At 45.0% G+C, this 18,001-nt stretch overlaps 1 protein-coding gene across 5 annotated transcripts; it reads left to right on the forward strand.

The window, feature by feature from the left end:
- The first annotated feature begins 167 nt into the window (after positions 1-167).
- LOC310746774 (uncharacterized protein) lies at positions 168-14,456 on the forward strand. 5 transcript variants are annotated; one of them, XM_083580839.1, is made up of 7 exons: positions 168-1,200; positions 5,301-5,879; positions 7,822-8,319; positions 8,533-8,608; positions 8,861-8,943; positions 10,488-10,614; positions 12,045-14,456. In XM_083580839.1, exons 2-7 carry the CDS (start codon positions 5,808-5,810, stop codon positions 14,210-14,212), a joined length of 3,024 nt encoding a protein of 1,007 aa, XP_083436965.1. In that variant the 5' UTR covers positions 168-1,200; positions 5,301-5,807; the 3' UTR covers positions 14,213-14,456. The 5 variants fall into 5 exon arrangements, with proteins under 5 accessions (XP_083436965.1, XP_083436967.1, XP_083436966.1 ...); XM_083580841.1 differs by lacking the exon at positions 5,301-5,879; XM_083580840.1 differs by lacking the exon at positions 5,301-5,879 and having other exon boundaries at positions 764-1,200; positions 7,822-8,334.
- Positions 14,457-18,001: the final 3,545 nt, after the last annotated feature.

Genomic DNA, 18,001 nt, shown 5'->3' on the forward strand with positions numbered 1-18,001 from the left:
CGAGGGAGCGGGAAAGACGGAGCAAGGAGGAGGCGTGAGGGGAGTGAAGAGCGGGAAGCGGCCCACGAAGCCGCGGCGAGGATGTGCCGCGGAAGAAGCAGCTGAGGGAGCGAGGCGGGGGCGGGCAGGGGCTCCGAAGGGAGGCGCCGAGGGGCTTCTCGTGTTCCAGATGAGGCGGGAGGGCCGAGGGAGAGGCCTTGGGGGCCCGGAGGGGAGGCGAGAGGCGGAGGGCCGCCCGAGGGCAGCGAGAATGTTGAAGCCCAGAGTCTTGCCCTCAGACTGAAGACTGGGCGGTGCCTGCCTAGAGCGGAGGGGAAAGCATTTCCAAAAGAGAGAAAGCTCTTCCCGACGAACCTCCCGTCACGCAATCCTGGTGCTGGAAGGAAGCCCAAGGGTCAGCTAGGCTAACCTGAATCCATGGGTTTGGTTCCTGCCCTCCGGAGCCCTTGAGACACTTGAAGATGGCTCTCCTCTCTCCTCTCCGCTTTCCCAGGCTAAACACCCCCAGCTCCTTCAACCGTTCCTCATCAGGCCTGGTTTCCAGACCCTTGAGCATCTGGGCTGCCCTGCTCTGCACACGTTTCAGCTGGTCAACATCCTTGAGCTTGATCTGGACACTGGACTTCTGATGATGCGGCCTGAAAGAGCAGCAGCTTTTTTAATGCTGCTGCATCACACTGCCTAGAGCAGGGGTCAGCAAACTTTTCCAGCAGGGGGCCGGTCCGCTGTCCCTCAGGCCCTGTGGGGGGCCAGACTATATTTTTTGGGGGGGAAATGAACAAATTCCTATGCCCCACAAATAACCCAGAGAGGCATTTTAAATAAAAGCACACATTCTACTCATGTAAAAACACACTGATTCCCAGAATGTCCATGGGCCAGATTTAGAAGGCGACTGGGCCGGATCCGGCCCACGGGCCTTAGTTTGCCTATCCATGGCCAAGAGAGTACCCCCAAATAAAGCACCTCTGAGTGTGTGCAGAGTGACTGAGGTTCCTCCTTGACTCCTGCTTTGGAGAGAAGATGCAGAGTGGGAAGAGAGGGTGAGCTTTTTGTAAAAAGAACACAGCTGCATGCCTAGAGAGGATAGGAAATGAAGGCAGTGGGGTGGAACAAGGTCCTCCAGAGCAAAAGTCCCTCGTTCCGAGGCCCTTCCTCACCCTCTTCAAGTGCTGTATCAGTGATGCCTCCAGGGACCTGGTGAGTCTATCTTCTTTTTTTTTATAAAATATTTATTAGAGTTTTACAAAAAGCAGGAATTTACAAAGTAAAAAGAAAACAAGAGAAAAAAAAGAAAGAAGAAGAAAAATACGAAAAATACAAAAATACATAGAAAAAAAGAAAATACAAAATACAAAAACAAGAGAAAAAATTAATTAAAAAAAATTAAAAACAAATCCTTTTTTCTCCATATCTTTAAGCTCATTTGCTTGTATCCATGACCTCCTCACACCTCCCTTTTTTGTATTCCCGTTCACATAATCAGTTCAGCAAATCCTTACCCTCTTTCATTTATCTTAACTCTATATCTTAACATATTACAACTGTATATTTTCATCCATTATCAATCCATTTTTACATATTCTTATTAGCCTTTTTGCTAATGCCACTTAATTTCAATCCAACATCATTTTAACATTCATTAATTTTACAATATTTCTGCAAATAGTCTTTAAATTTCTTCCGATCTTCTTCCACCAACTCTTCTCTCTGGTCTCGGATTCTGCCAGTCATTTCCGCCAATTCCATATAGTCCATCACCTTCATCTGCCACTCTTCCAGGGTGGGTAAATCTTGTGTCTTCCAATACTTTGCAGTGAGTATTCTTGCTGCTGTTGTAGCATACATAAAGAAAGTTCTATCCTTCTTTGGCACCAATTGGCCGACTATGCCCAGGAGAAAGGCCTCTGGTTTCTACAGGAAGGTATATTTAAATACCTTTTTCATTTCATTATAGATCATCTCCCAGAAAGCCTTAATCTTTGGGCACGTCCACCAAAGGTGAAAGAATGTACCTTCATTTTCTTTACATTTCCAACATTTATTATCAGGAAAATGATAGATTTTTGCAAGCTTGACTGGTGTCATTTCCACCTGTATATCATTTTCATAATAGTCTCTCTTAGGGCATTACATGCCGTAAATTTCATACCTGTGGTCCACAACTGTTCCCAGTCAGCAAACATAATGTTATGTCCAACATCTTGTGTCCATTTAATCATAGCAGATTTAACCATTTCATCCTGCGTATTCCATTTCAACAGCAAGTTATACATTCTTGAAAGTATCTTAGTTTTGGGATCTAACAGCTCTGTTTCCAATTTTGATTTTTCCACCTGGAAGCCAATTTTTTTGTCCAAATTATAAGCCTCCCTTATTTGATAATAGTGAAGCCAGTCTTGCACTTTGTCTTTTAATTTCTCAAAACTCTGCAATTTCAATTTGTCTCCTTCTTGCTCCAAAATTTCCCAATATTTCAGCCATTTGGCCTCCATATTGAGTTTTTTCTCAGCCTTTGCTTCCATCGGTGACAACCACCTTGGGGTTTTATTTTCAAGTAAGTCTTTATATCTTATCCAGACATTAAACAATGCTTTCCTGACAATATGGTTTTTAAATGCTTTATGTGCTTTAACCTTGTCGTACCACAAAAATGCATGCCACCCAAAAACGTTATTAAAACCTTCTAGATCCAAAATGTCTGTGTTCTCAAGAAGCAGCCATTCTTTCAACCAGCAGAATGCTGCTGATTCATAATAAAGTTTAAGGTCCGGCAGGGCAAATCCACCTCTTTCCTTTGCATCAGTTAGTGTTTTAAATTTTATTCTGGGCTTCTTGCCCTGCCAGACAAATCTAGAAATATCTCTCTGCCACTTCTTGAAACAGTCCATTTTGTCCAAAATTTGCAATGATTGAAACAAAAATAACATTCTTGGCAATACATTCATCTTTATAACAGCAATTCGACCCAACAAGGAAAGCTTCAAGTTTGACCATATTTCTAAGTCCTTCTTCACTTCTGACCAACATTTCTCATAGTTGTCTTTAAATAAGTTCCCATTTTTTGCTGTCATATTAACCCTCAGGTATTTTACTTTCTTAACCAGTGTTAGACCTGTCTCCTTCTGAAACCTCTCTTTCTCGATCGGTGTTAAATTTTTCTCAAGAACTTTAGTTTTTAACTTGTTCAACTTGAATCCTGCCACATGACCAAATTCTTGAATCAGTTCTAATACTCTTTTAGTACTAGATTCTGGCTCCTGTAACGTTAATACTAAGTCATCTGCAAACGCTTTCAGTTTATATTGTTTGGCTCCGACCTGTATACCTTTAATCAGACGGTCCCTTCTAATCATATTTAGCAAAACCTCCAGGACCGAAATAAAAAGCAATGGGGGAATTGGGCAGCCTTGTTGTGTACCTTTCTCTATCTTAAATTCCTCTGTCACCACGTTATTTACTATTAATTTAGCCTTTTGTTCTGAGTAAATTGCACTTATACCATTTTCAAACCCTTTACCAACCCCCATCCCCTGAAGGTTTTTCTTCATAAAACTCCAAGAAATATTATCAAAGGCTTTCTCCGCATCTACAAAGATTAAAACTGCTTTACTATTGATGTTCACTTGCAACTTCTCCAAAATGTTAATTATATTCCTCATGTTGTCAGACAAGTGTCTACCTGGGAGAAAGCCGGCTTGGTCCTTATGTATCTCTTCCACTAATACTTTCTTTAATCTTTTAGCCAAAATATCAGCAAATATTTTGTAATCCACATTAAGCAGGGATATGGGGCGGTAATTCTTAAGTTGTGTCTTTTCAGACTCAGTTTTCGGTATAAGCGTGATATAGGCTTCCTTCCACGACTCTGGCGCTTTCCCCCCCTCCAAAATTTCATTACAAACCTCCTTTAGTGGTTGAATTATCCAGTCCTTCAAGGATCTATAATATTTTGAGGTTAGGCCATCCGGCCCTGGAGATTTGCCCAACTGCATATTCTGGATGGCACCTTCTACCTCCTGTTCTGTAATTTTATGGTTCAACATTAACTTATTTTCTTGAGAGATTTTTTGTAATCCATTTGTTTTTAAGAATTGGTCTATATCAAACTCTTTCTGTGGCCCTTGTGTAGTGAGTCTATCTTCTTCTGACCCAGTGCTGAAGGGGAGGGTGCAGGGGACCTGTTCAGCTAATCCCTGGAGGGACCCCCTACAACCCCCAAATCAGGGAGCAGAGGTTCCTCCCTGTCTGCTGTTCCTTTGGATCCATGTACTGCTTGCCACTTTATGGAGGGGTCTTTGGGTTGGGAAGAAGAGGGCATGCAAACAAACCCCCATTTAGATGTCACATTTATTAACAGAGCCAGGCAGAAATATTTGGACATCAAATATACACGTAATATAAAAACGGCAATCTCACCTCTGCAGTAAATCAAGAAAGACTGTTGGAAGATTGAGGGCGGGGGGGGGGGGGCTTCTGCATGCGCTGCACTGTGGAAACTATGGAACTCCTTCCCACAGGAGGCAGGGATGGGTCACCAACCGAGATGGCTTTCAAAAGGGGCTGAGGCCAATTCATGCAGGAGACAGAAGTCTGCCTAGGCTCCTTTGTGCCCTTGTCAGCCGTGACAGCAGCGCCTGGATGTCTGGCCAGAAGGGAAAGGGGCCCTCCGGCTGCAGAAGCTCCTGCCCTCTGCCCTAGTCCCACACCAGCCTCCCCCCACCTGACGCTGACCAGGAGCTTTGGACTACAACTCTCGCCTGCCCACTGCATTTTGGACCAGTTCCCCAGTCATCATAGAATCATAATATTATTGCATAGAATAAATAATTATTGTTATTATTTTCAATTACCCACCTAAAGTTCACAGGGCAGATGACAACAGAGAAGCACAATATTAAAGAGCAGTTCAAAACAGCCTACAATCATGGGGAAATGGTGGAGAGAAGGGTGAATTGGGTGTGCTCGGCTAGCCAAGGGTTAAAAGAAATGGGTGCTGCCTTCCTAGAGAGGACAGGTATTAAAAAGGGGGGTGTCAGGTCCTCCAGAGAAAAAGCCCCTCCCTCCCCAGTCTTTTCGTGCAAGCTCTGCATCTTCTGGGATCTGGTGAGTCTCCCTTCTCTTCTCCGGGGGAGAAGGGAGGGGTCACAAGGCTGCCGGGGAGGGTGCAGGGGGGGGGACCCTCAAATCCAGTGCCGGATTAAGCCTGGCGGAGGCCTCTCGGTAGTCGAAATCTCAAGGGCCCCCTCGCAGATTATTTTGAAGTTTCTGCCTCGGGTTGATTGTCATTTTCTTTCCAGATCAAATCAATGTTCTTTTGATCCATTGTTGTGGGGCCCCTAAAAGGCGTGGGACCCCTGGACCGGTGCCCACTCTGCCTATTTGGTAAATTCGGCACTCCTGCCCCATCCCTCTCTGCAAAGCCTCGGAGGGGGGCCAGCTCGCAGGAGTCTGCAACTGTATCCTTTGGGGGAGAGGAAAAGAGCAGATCTAAAAACCCCGTTCAAACTGAGAATCAACAGAGGTTGAAGCCGGACACAAATATACGCCAAAGATAAAAACAAAAGCCAGACCTAAGGAATAAAGAAAGAGTGACCTTCCCTCTGTCCTTGGTTGAGCTGGGGAACTCCCTGCTGCAGGAGGAAGGCTGGGCCGCCTGCCTGGGTGGCTTTAAAGGAGGGAGAGGCCAACGCGGGGCGGGGGGGCGGTGCTCTATAAAAAAACCCGAGGACAGCTGGGAGGTCCACCTACGTTTCCTGCTCCCTTTTTTCTTGCCATTCTGCAGTAGCTGTTTTTTAGCCACTTCCATGCCCACTGGGATATTCGGATATGGAGATAGGAGAGCAGACACTCTGCACATGCTCAGAGGCACAGTGGAAGTGAATTGGGGGGGGGACACCAATGCGCTTCCTTTACATCCTTCTTCCATCAGGTTTTGGGAGAGAACAAAGCACATTCCAAACAGACATAAGCAAAGGTCTGTCTCTTCTTACAGCCTCCATTTTCTCTGGAGCCGTTTTCTCTCACTTCAGGAGAGTCAGAGAAAACAAAAGACTCAGTCACCACCCTGCCAAGATGGTGAATTTGCTATTCAATAGCCTCCCATGGGATCTAAGGTCACTCCCTGGCTGCTAGAGAACAACAACCAGTTAATTATCAACTAGTTAAAGCTCAAGAGACTGCTCTTCTTGCTTGTCTGAAGTCAATGGAATCTTCCAGTTAAACCCTTTCACCAATATATTATTATTATTATTATTATTATTATTATTATTATTATTATTATTATTATTATTCTTCAATTTATATACCACCTTTTATCAAAAGATCTCAGGGTGCTGTACAACATTAAAAAATCATGACAGAACATCAATGATAAAAACATAATAAGAACTTAGTAAAAAGCATACTGACAAATAGCCTAATGATAAAATAGTCGTCATCGTAAGAGTTCTCTCCCCCATACTGTTACAGGCCATAGATTATTTAATAGCCAAAGGTCTGGGTAAAGAGGAATGTTTTTGCCTGGCACCTGAAGATATGTAATGAGGGTGCCAGACAAGCCTCTCTGGGGAGAGCATTCCACAGTTGGGAGCCACCACAGAAAAGGCTTGTTCTCTTCACAGACATTCCCATTTCAGTGTGAATTAAATCAGTTATGCTTAACATCACCATCCAAGCCAGGAGAGGCCCTGCTGGAAAGGAAGCCCACGTGGTGGTGTGGAAAGCAGTGGCATAGTGGAGGGGCCCGGGGGGGCCATGGTCCCAGGCGCAGAATCTGGAGAGGGGGAAAACCAGGCCTTCCCCAACCAAGGAATTGGCATTAGGATGCCCTCTTGGCCCCAAGTGGAGCCCCCAGGGGGAAGCCATTAAGGCTCCCAGCCTGTCTCTGTGTGTGTTCAAATGCACGTGGGGTGTGTGGCAAACGCTGTTTGACCTGGGTGAAATAAAACCTAGTTTTGCTCCTGTCTTGAAGAAAAAGCAGGTATGGCAATGCTATGAATAGAAAGCGAAGCAAGCCCATTATCTGGCTGCTGCTTTTTGAACCAGTTTCCAAGTTGTCTTCAAGAGCAGCTCCTCCCAGAGGGCATTGCAATGATCCCTTAGCATAGGAGTATCCCAAGCATATATGACTGGGGGGGGGGGTAAGGTCTGTTGCTGTTGTTGTCAGCCTGGCTTTCACTCTAAGTTCCCAGGGCAGGTAACAACATTAAAACACAACATTAAAAACAGCTTTAAAAAAGCTTAACAATCACAGAAAGAAGGTGAGTCCTGCTCTGCTTGCTTTTAAATGCTGTGCTTTGGCTTCACCCACTTGGCCCTCAAGGAGTTGGGCAGATCAGGATCTGGCCCTCAGAATAAACAAAGGGGGACCCCATCCCAGGAGTCTTTCTTGAGAAGGTTGGAGGTTCCAAGTGCTAGAAAATGAGACGCAAGCAGGAAAAAACATGCCCTGAAGTCAGAGTGGGAGGAAGAGCAACTCTGGAAAATCCCTTAGTTAGCACCCCCACAAATGACTTACTCATCACTCATAGTTCTGACTTCCTTCCTTGACTGAAAACATTGCAAGGTAGAAGCAATCAGGCCGTTTCAACTCACAGAAATCCCTTCTATTGTCTGCACATTTTTTATGGTCATTTTCCTTACAGGAGGGCTAGAGGATTACTTTTCCTTCCTTTCTTTATTAAAGAAATCTCAGAGCCTGGACTGTGGTGCAATCCAGTCCTGGTTCCTAGCAAAACTCATCCACGCTTGCTCAGGAAACCTTTCTCTTCTCCTAACTGTGTGACAATTTTATAATGGAACAATATATTTGCTTTTTAGAAGTTGCTGGCAGCTCTAATTCAGACTGTCAAACAGAACATGACGAAAGGAAAAACAGATTCCTTGAGATCTCTGGAGGACTTCCTGGGAGCAGAGCTGGATAAGCAAAATTCAGCTGGTCCTGAAGCAGGAGGATCCCATGCCATTGGCACTGGGAGAAGTGGGGGATTCTGGGAAAACTCTGTGCAGCAGGTCCTGAGAGAAGAGGACACCCTCCGCTCAGATGTGCAGAGCCAGCAGTTCAGGCAGTTCTGCTACCAGGAGACTGAAGGACCACGAGAGGTTTGCAGCTGGTTCTACCACCTTGACCATCAATGGCTGGAGCCAGAAAGGCACACGAAAGCTGAGATGCTGGACCTGGTGATCTTGGAGCAGTTCCTGGCTGTCCTTCCAGCGGAGATGGAGAGCTGGGTGAGGGAATGCGGAGCGGAGACCAGTTCCCAGGCAGTGGCCCTGGCCGAAGGTTTCCTCCTGAGTCAGGCAGAGGAGAGGAAGCAGGTGGAGAAGAAGCAGGTGAGAGAGGCTTTCCTCTGGATACTCCCAAGGGGCTCCAAACATGAGGGAGAGTCTCCTAAAATCATCTACTAATGGCCCATCCTTTTTTGGAAAGCATCCAAGGAAGAATATATGATACCCCCAGATTTTATCTCTGCCATTCGCTTTCTGATCTTTCTCCCCATTCTCTGTTTGGAATCCCTGTTTTTCTTTCAGGGAAAGGATCTGTTTGCAGAAATGGGCACTGATTTGGCAGAGATGACTCTGTTGGACACCAGAGAGAGGCTGCTGGGTAAGGAGGAAGGAGTTTCTTCTCCATTTGGTCACATGCTGTGGTTTTAGAAACTAATCTGTAAATTCTTTTCATATTTTGGGGGAAGACACTTGGAGGTCAGATGTTTCTTTGCACAATGAAAATATGAGATGGGTACAAACATCAGCAGGGGATACTTTCTCTAAGGCCTATCTGTAGCTAGATAAGCACTGCTTCACCCCTGAGAGCATCATGCACTCATGGATTCTGACTTAAGTTTGTCTCTTGCAGGTGACAAAATGATGCCGGCAAGACCTCCTCATCCATCCTTTCATGATGGTGGAGGGGAATCAGTGGCTGTGGAACCAGATCAGGTAGGGGGAAGGAGGCTGAGGAGTGGGGTAGCCAGGGTGTCTCTGGTTCCAAACAAGTGTCTCTCCTCTAGGCTTGTGTCAACTGCTTTCCCAATTACTGGGAAATGAGGGAGGAAGTGATCATGTCCTTCTGGATTTCATGATTCAGAGGCAACTGAAAATGGAGTATATTCAGACATGCACTCTGGCCAATTTCAAAAAGCTTAAGGAGCTTCTGGGTGAGATCCCATGGTCACAAATAGTCAAAGAAAAGGGTTTCCCAGGTTGCTGGGAGTTTCTTAAAGGTGAGGTGTTGAAGGCACAAATACATACAAGTCCAACAAAAAAAAAAGGAGGGGGAGGCATCTAGATAAATTGATGTGGTTACATAAGGAGCTTACAGGTGAGCTGAAAAGTAAGAAGGGCACAAAAGAGGAGTAGACAAGAGGAGGCAACAGTTGTGGGGAGAAGGTCTGGTGGGCCAAAGCTCAGAATGAAGCTCAGGTTTGCAAGAGAGGTTGAAAATAATTTTTAAAAGTTTTATTTGGCTATGTTTGAAGCAAGGGGAAGAAAAAGAAAATAGTAGTTCCCATGCATAGAGAATACAGAGAAATGCTTTTGGATGACAGACAAGAGGCAGAACTGCAGCAAAATCAGCTAATGCTATTCTAGGCTGTGTTAACAAAAGTTTAGTGTCCTGATCATGAGAAGTAATAGTCCCACTCTATTCTGCCTTGGTCAGACCACACCTGGAATACTGTGTGCAGTTTGGGGCACCAAAGTTTAAGAGAGATGTTGGCAAGCTGGAATGTGTACAGAGGAGGGCAACCAAGATGATCAGGGGCCTGGAAACCAAGCCTTATGAGGAATGGTTGAAGGAGCTGGGTATGTTTAGCCTCAAGAAGAGGAGACAACATAGTAAAAATGGATTCTACAAAGGAGATTCCAACTAAACATCAGGAGGAAGTTTCTGACAGTAAGATGTTTGACAGTTGAACTGACCCCCTTGGAAGGTTGTGAACGCTCCTTCATTGCAGCTCGTTAAGCAGAGGTTGGATGGTCCTTTGTCAGGGATACTTTAGTTGAGATTCCTGCATTGCAGGATTTGGATTATCAGACTCTCAGGGTCTCTTCCAATTCTTCCAGTTCAAGAATTCTATTATTTTATCAGTCATTTCTTCAGTGATCAGGATTAACCCAACCAGCCCCATCAGCTGCACAATAGGGCTTTCTCCCACTGTTTCTACCCCCTGAAAGTCTCCCCTAACTTCATCCCCAATAGCAGACAGAGAGAGAAGGGAAGGGACTCTTCCATCTGGCAAATGGAAAGCTTGAGCAGACAATATTGGAGTTCCATCCATTTGCACAAAGATTGATAACTAGCATTAAAATACACAATAAAAGAATTCCATTAAGATGTTAAGATAAGTATCCATAATTAAAATGCAAACAATCCCATTAAACAATCCCATGAAAACAACAGGGCAATTAACAGGCAGAAAACAACAGCACAATGTGTAGTACTTCATTTTATACTGCCTAAGAGGAGGACCTTTTCCTTTCAGGGTTCATTGTGCTTTGAAGATGTCGCTATTCATTTCACAGACGAGGAATGGGCATTGCTAGACCCTGACCAGAGAGCTCTGCATCAGGAAGTCATGGAGGAGAATCGTGGGATCATGGCCTCTCTCGGTAAGGTTCCCTGTTGGATCATAATAATAATAATTTATTATTTATACCCTGCCCATCTGGCTGGGTTTCCCCAGCCACTCTGGGCAGCTTCCAACAAAACACTAAAATACAATAACCTATTCCAACATTAAAAGCTTCCCTAAACAGGGCTGCCTTCAGATGTCTTCTAAAAGTTTGGTAGTTATTTTTCTCTTTGACATCTGGTGGGAGGGCGTTCCACAGGGCGGATGCCACTACCGAGAAGGCCCTCTGCCTGGTTCCCTGTAACTTGGCTTCTCACAGCAAGGGAACCACCAGAAGGCCCTCGGCGCTGGACCTCAGTGTCCGGGCAGAATGAAAGGGGTGGAGACGCTCCTTCAGGTGTGCTGGGCCGAGGCCATTTAGGGCTTTAAAGGTCAACACCAACACTTTGAATTGTGCTCGGAAATGGGCTGGGAGCCAATGTAGGTCTTTCAAGACCGGTGTTATATGGTCTCGGCGGCCACTCCCAGTCACCAGTCTAGCTGCCACATTCTGGATTAGTTGTAGTTTCTGGGTCACCTTCAAAGGTAGCCCCACATAGAGCACATTGCAGTAGTCCAAGCGAGAGATAACTAGAGCATGCACCACTCTGGTGAGACAGTCCGTGGGCAGGTAGGGTCTCAGCCTGCGTACCAGATGGAGCTGATAAACAGCTGCCCTGGATACAGAATTGACCTGTGCCTCCATGGACAGCTGTGAGTCCAGAATGACTCCCAGGCTGCGCACCTGGTCCTTCAGGGGCACAGTTACCCCATTCAGGACCAGGGAGTCCTCTACACCCACCCGCCTTCTGTCCCCCACAAACAGTACTTCTGTCTTGTCAGAATTCAACCTCAATCTGTTAGCTGCCATCCATCCTGTTTTGAAATTCCATATGTAATGAACTCCCAAGATTTTGATTAACTGCACCACCTACAGCATCTAAAGTCTTATACCCCCACAAGCCACCTTGAATGGAAGGATTATTGACTGTTTTGTCTATGAAGATTCTTTGTCCAGTTATGCCTTTCTTAAGAATGATCTGGCTGTTCTGAACTGCCCTGGCCCTTTTAAATGTTGACTTCAGAGTGGTTAGGGAAGTTGAGGGAGCTTCTGTCAGGCATTGTGCTTGTCCTTCTGCTGTGGTCAATTTTTCGTCGACCAAAGAGACTACTGACCTTGGAGATGGAGGGGATTCCATGACTGGGCCAAACAAAATCCATTCCAGAGGAAAGCCAGGCTCTTCAAATCTCAGGTTCCCGTAAATACATCCATGAATGCACATCAACAAAGGATATGAATCCTGTAGTAGGATCTCCCATGTAAGATCTTTTAGTTCTTCCTCTGTCACAAGCATTAATCAACATTGTTCAATAATTTGGAGCTACATTTCTTCCCGATGCTCTAATCTGTTTCTCTTTTCATTGCAGGTGGTGATGAATTGGAAATGAAGAACAAGGGAGACCACAACAAAATCCGCGGAGCGGAGAAACCACAGAAATATTTGGAGTGTGGTGAGAGCTTCAATCAGAGCAGCAATCTCACTTCTTATCAAGGAATTCACACAAAGAAGAAACCTTATCAGTGCTTGGAATGTGGGAAGAGCTTCAATCAAAAGGGCAATCTCACTTCCCATCAGAGAATTCATGCAACGGAGAAACCCTATCAATGCTTAGAATGTGGAAAGAGCTTCAATCAAAAAGGCAATCTCACATCCCATCAAAGAATCCATACAGGGGAGAAACCCTATCAATGCTTGGAATGTGGAAACAGCTTCCGTCAGAGAAATGATCTCACTTCCCATCAAAGAATTCATACAGGGGAGAAACCCTATCAATGCTTAGAATGTGGGAAGAGCTTCAGGCACAGGGTTAATCTCACTTCCCATCAAAGAATTCATACAAGGGAGAAACCATATCAATGCTTGGAATGTGGGAAGAGCTTCAGTCAAAAGGGCAGTCTCAATCTCCATCAAAAAACTCATACAGGCGAGAAACTACATCAGTGCTTGGAATGTGGAAAGAGCTTCATTCGGAAGGAAACACTCACTTTCCATCAAAGAATTCATACAGGGGAGAAACCATATCAGTGTACGGAATGTGGAAAGAGATTCAGTCAGAGTGGTCTTCTGACTTCTCATCGAAGGGTTCATACTGGGGAGAAACCTTATAAATGCTTAGAATGTGGAAAGAGATTCAGTCAAAAAGTCAATCTCACTTCCCATCATAGAATTCATACAGGGGAGAAACCGTATCAGTGTACGGAATGTGGAAAGAGCTTTAGTCAGAGTGGTCTTCTGACTTCCCATCAAAGAATTCATACAGGGGAGAAGCCCTATCAATGCTTGGAATGTGGAAAGAGCTTCAGTCAGAAAGGAAATCTCACTTTCCATCAAAGAATCCACACTGGGGAGAAACCATACCAATGCTTGGAATGTGGAAAGAGCTTTAGTCAGAGTGGCCTTCTTGATTCCCATCAAAGAAGTCATACAGGGGAGAAACCCTATCAGTGCTTGGAATGTGGAAAGAGCTTCCGCCAGAAAGGAAATCTCACTTTCCATCAAAGAATTCATACAGGGGAGAAACTCCACCAATGCTTGGAATGTGGGAAGAGCTTCATTCGGAAGGAAAATCTCACTTCCCATCAAAGAATTCATACAGGGGAGAAACCATATCAGTGTCTGGAATGTGGGAAAAGCTTCACACAGAAGGTCAATCTTACCTTCCATGAAATAATTCATACAGGGGAGAAACCATATCAGTGTTTAGAATGTGGGAAGAGTTTCAGTCAGAGGAACAGTCTTATTTATCATCAAAGAGTTCATGGAGGCGGAAAACTCTATCAGTGCTTGAAATGTGGGAAGAGCTTCAGTCAGAGGAACAGTCTCACTTCCCATCAAAGAGTTCATACAGGAGAAAAACCCTACCAATGCTTAGAATGTGGGAAGAGCTTCAGTCACAGCGCCACTCTCACGTCACATCACAGAATTCATACAGGGGAGAAACCATATCAGTGTACGGAATGTGGAAAGAGCTTCACTCAGAGGGGCCATCTCACTTTCCATCAAAGAATTCATACAGGGGAGAAACCATATCAGTGTACGGAATGTGGGAAGAGCTTTAGGGACAGCCGCGCTCTTACTTCCCATCACAGAATTCATACAGGGGAGAAACCATATCCGTGCTTGGAATGTGGAAAGAGCTTTAATGAGAGTGCCATTCTCATCTCTCATCAAACAATTCATACAGGAGAAAAAGCATTTCAGTGCTTTGAATGTGGAAAGAACTTCAGTAAGAAGAGTAATCTTACTACTCATCAAAGAATTCATACAGGGGAGAAACCATATCAGTGCTTGGAATGTGGAAAGAGCTTCAGTCAGAATGGCTCTCTCACTTCCCATCAAAGAATTCATAAAGGGGAGAAACCATATCGGTGCTTGGAATGTGGAAAGAGCTTCAGTCAAAAGGGAAGTCTCACTTCCCATCAAAGAATTCACACAAGAGAGAAACCATATCTGTGCTTGGAATTTGGAGAGGACTTCAGACAGAGTTCCCATTTCAATTCCCATCAAAGCACTGACAGTGGGGAGAAACCATAGAGTCACGGAATCATAGTGTTGGAATGGACCTATGAGAGATGGCCATCCAACCTCTGCTTTAAATGTCTTTAGCAGTTCATGCTGCTGTCAAACAACTCTTATCATCAGAAAGTTATTCCTGACGTTTTGTCAAAATCTCCCAAAATCTTGTTTCTTAAAACTTGTAGCCACTGGTTTGAGTTCTACCTGTTGCAGCTGCAAACAAACAAATAAACAGTGGTCTCTGGCCACTATTCTCCATTCATTGTGAGGTGGAATTAATGTTAGAACCATTCTTAGTGAAGCCAATTGTCACATATGCAAGAATAAAACCTGACCACAAGACTGGCAAGAACCAGTTGAAGAGGAACCTCGTGGTGAATTGCCCAGTGAAAAGCACTAAGGAGGGTTCTGACACATACAGCGTAAGCTGTTTATCATGGACTGTGGTTAAATAAGGGCTGGGGAAGGGTTGTTTTGTCAGAAGGTGCTTGAGTGGAGGATGAATAGCTAATAAGACATCCATTTGCTAATAATAATAATAATAATTTATTTATACCCCGCCCATCTGGCTGGGTTTCCCCAGCCACTCTGGGCGGCTTCCAACAGAACACTAAAATACAATAACCTATTAAACATTAAAAGCCCCAGTGGAAATGCTCTCGCATTTTTGAATAAAGTTTGGCTGATGGAGAATCTGGTGTGAGCTTCTCTACTTGAACCTCCCAAGGGGAATCTCCCCCCACATGGAAAAATGCCCCATTGTTCCTTAGAACATGAGAAGAGTTCTGCAGCTGGATCAGGCCAAAGGCCCACCTAGTGCGTCATCCTGTCTTTGGATCCAGATGCCCATTGAGGAAGCCCAGAAACACACCTGAGATCAACAACACTCCCCCCGCCACCTGTGATTCCAGGCAACAGATATAATAATTAACTTTAATGTAAACATTTTAATTGATTGGTTAATTAATTAGTTAATTATACTTACTGTTTTGTACCCTACCCATATGACTGGGTTACCCTAGTTACTCTGGGCAGCTTCCAACATAATATATACAAACACAACAACACAACAGAACAGAACATCACACATGAAAAGTGTCCCGATACAGGATTGCCTTCAGATGTCTACAAAAGATGGTATACAGTAATTATTTATCTCTTTGGCATCTGATAGGAGGGTGTTCCACAGGATGGGCATGACTAGCAAGAAGGCCTCTGGTTCCCTGTAACCTCATGTCTGGCAATGAGGGACAGCTGTGAGTCCAAAATGACTCCCAGGCCACACACACACCTGGTCCTTCAAGGGCAGTGTTACCCCGTTCAGGACCAGGGAGCCCCCACACTCAGACGTCCCATTTCCAAGAAACAGTACTTATGTCTTGTTGGGATTCAACCTTAATCTGTTGACCACTATCCATCCTCCAGACACACAGGACATTGCTGCCTTCTCTAGTTCTCATTTAAATGAGAGGTAGAGCTGGGTATCATCTACATACTGGTGAGCACCCAGTTCAATTCCCCTGATGATCTCTTCCAGTGGCTTCATATACTGTAGAGGTTAAAAAGTGTCAGGGAGAGGACAGAGTCCTGAGGCACCCCACAAGTGAGTGCCCAGGGGTCCAAACACTCATCCTCCCACACCACTTTCTGGACAGTTCAGGAGGAAGGAGCAGAGCCACTGCATAACAGTGCCCCCAACTCCCAACCCCCTTAAGTGGTCCCAAAGGATACAATAGGTGATGGTATCAAAAGCCGCCGGGAGATCCAGCAGAACCAGGAAACTGCTTTCACCTTTGTCCCTAGCCTGTTTGAGAACATTGACGAGTGCAACCAAAGCAGTTTCTGTTCCATGATGTGGCCTGAATCCCAACTGGAGGGGATCAAAATGGTCCACATCCTCCAGACATGTCTGGAGTTGTTCAGCAATCACCTGCTCAATCACCTTGCCTAGGTATGGAAGACTTGAGACTGGGTGATAGTTGGCCATAATGGCCAGGTCCAAATATATATTTTTAAGACGCTTCTTTAAGTGAGTCCATGAAGACCTTCCTCACAGAGGGAAGCATTCACCACCACACAGAGCCCATTGCCCAGCCCTGTCTAGCTTCCTTTCATGAGCCGGAATGGGTAAGGATCAAGGAGATTGGTCAGTTTCACTCATCCAAGCAGTCTGTCCACATCCTTGGATATAACAGGTTGAAACTGATCCCATACAACCTGACTAGACAGAGCTCTGGCACTTTCTCACCCCAGCCCTGCTGCCATGGTGGAGTCTCCCTCTTTCCAAATTTGAGCACTTTTATCTGGAAAAAGCTTTGCAAAGTCATTGCAGGAGATCTTGGAGTCCTTACCCTGATAGCAAAGGTGCGTATCAACTTGTAAAGGCATTGGAGATTTGCCAAAGACCACCCAAAAGCATCATACATGTGTGGTCTACAACAGAAGTTTGACAGTATGACTTGTCTCCTGTCTGTCAAGATACCTGATAATAGCTTCAAACTGGGGGTCATAGGTATCCCCCCAGAAACCCAACATTGTCTGATTCACTCCCAACCTGTGCCCTTTTTTTTTTGTCCTTTTGTGCAGCAAAAGCCCCATGTTTGGCAGTGCTACCCAAAAGGCACAGTAACTGATACGTCAAGGAAGGGGCAAAGCGCAGTGCAAGGCACTCTTTTACTTGTTGTCCCTCTTCTGAAGGCATTTGGGGCGCAGGGTTGCCATCTTCCTTGCATCAGGAGGTTTGCCTTGTGCAAAGGGAGGGGGGCGAAGTGCTGAGAGCTGCTAGGCCATACAGTGAAATGGAGGAGCAGCTGAGGCACACAGCTCCCCACTGCGGGGAAAAGGTTCCTGCACCTTTTTCCCTAGAAAAAAGCACTGGTCCTAGAACAGATAATTTGGCAGTCAGTCTGTGAGCACTCAGAAAAAGATGCTGTGATTAATAAGAGCCTGCATGGGTTTCTTAAAAACAAGCCATGCCAGAAGGATCTCATTTCTTTTTCTGGAAGGAATTACTAGCTTGGTGGAGTGGGAATGCTGTGGACACAGTGTATCTTGATTCCTGTAAGACTTTTGACCAAGTCCCTCATGATATTCTTGCAAGGAAGCTGGTAAATTTGATTTGAATGAGGTAACCATTAGGTGGATTTGTAGCTGGTTGACTCACCGAGCCCAGAGAGTACTCCTCAATGGTTCCTCGTCATCCTGGGGAAAAGTAACAAGTGGGGTGCTGCAGGGTTCTCTTCTGGGCCCATTGCTCAATAACTTTATAAAGTACTTGGATGAAGGAATTGAGGGGATGCTCATCAAATTTGCAGATGACGGCAAATGCCACAGAAGACTGAATCAGGATTCAAGATGACCTTAACAGATTGGAGAACTGGGTGCAAGCTAACAAAATGAATTTCAATAGGAAAAATGTCAGGTTCTGCACTTAGGCAGGAAGAACCAGATGCACAAAAAAGGATGGGGGACACCTGGCTTAAAGGTAAAGGTAAAGGTCCAGTCGTGGACGACTCTGGGGTTGCGGAGCTCATCTCACTTTACTGGCCGAGGAAGCCTGCATACACTAGCAGGTAAAATATAGTAGTTAAAATGATACAGTACATATTTGCAGATACATGGATACAATGTAAAGATATAAGCACTTTGGACACAGTATTTGGACACGCTTTGTAGCAGAAACCCTGTTTTCGAAACAGCAAAAACGGACCTCCACAAATTCCAGAAGTGCAGATGTGCGATGAGTGAATGAAGGGGGTAGAAGCTTTATTTCCACAGATTCCATATTTTAAAAGCCCAGAGGACTTC

The sequence above is a fragment of the Podarcis filfolensis genome (assembly GCF_964270895.1).
Source record: "Podarcis filfolensis genome assembly, chromosome: 13".
Lineage (NCBI taxonomy): Eukaryota > Metazoa > Chordata > Lepidosauria > Squamata > Lacertidae > Podarcis > Podarcis filfolensis.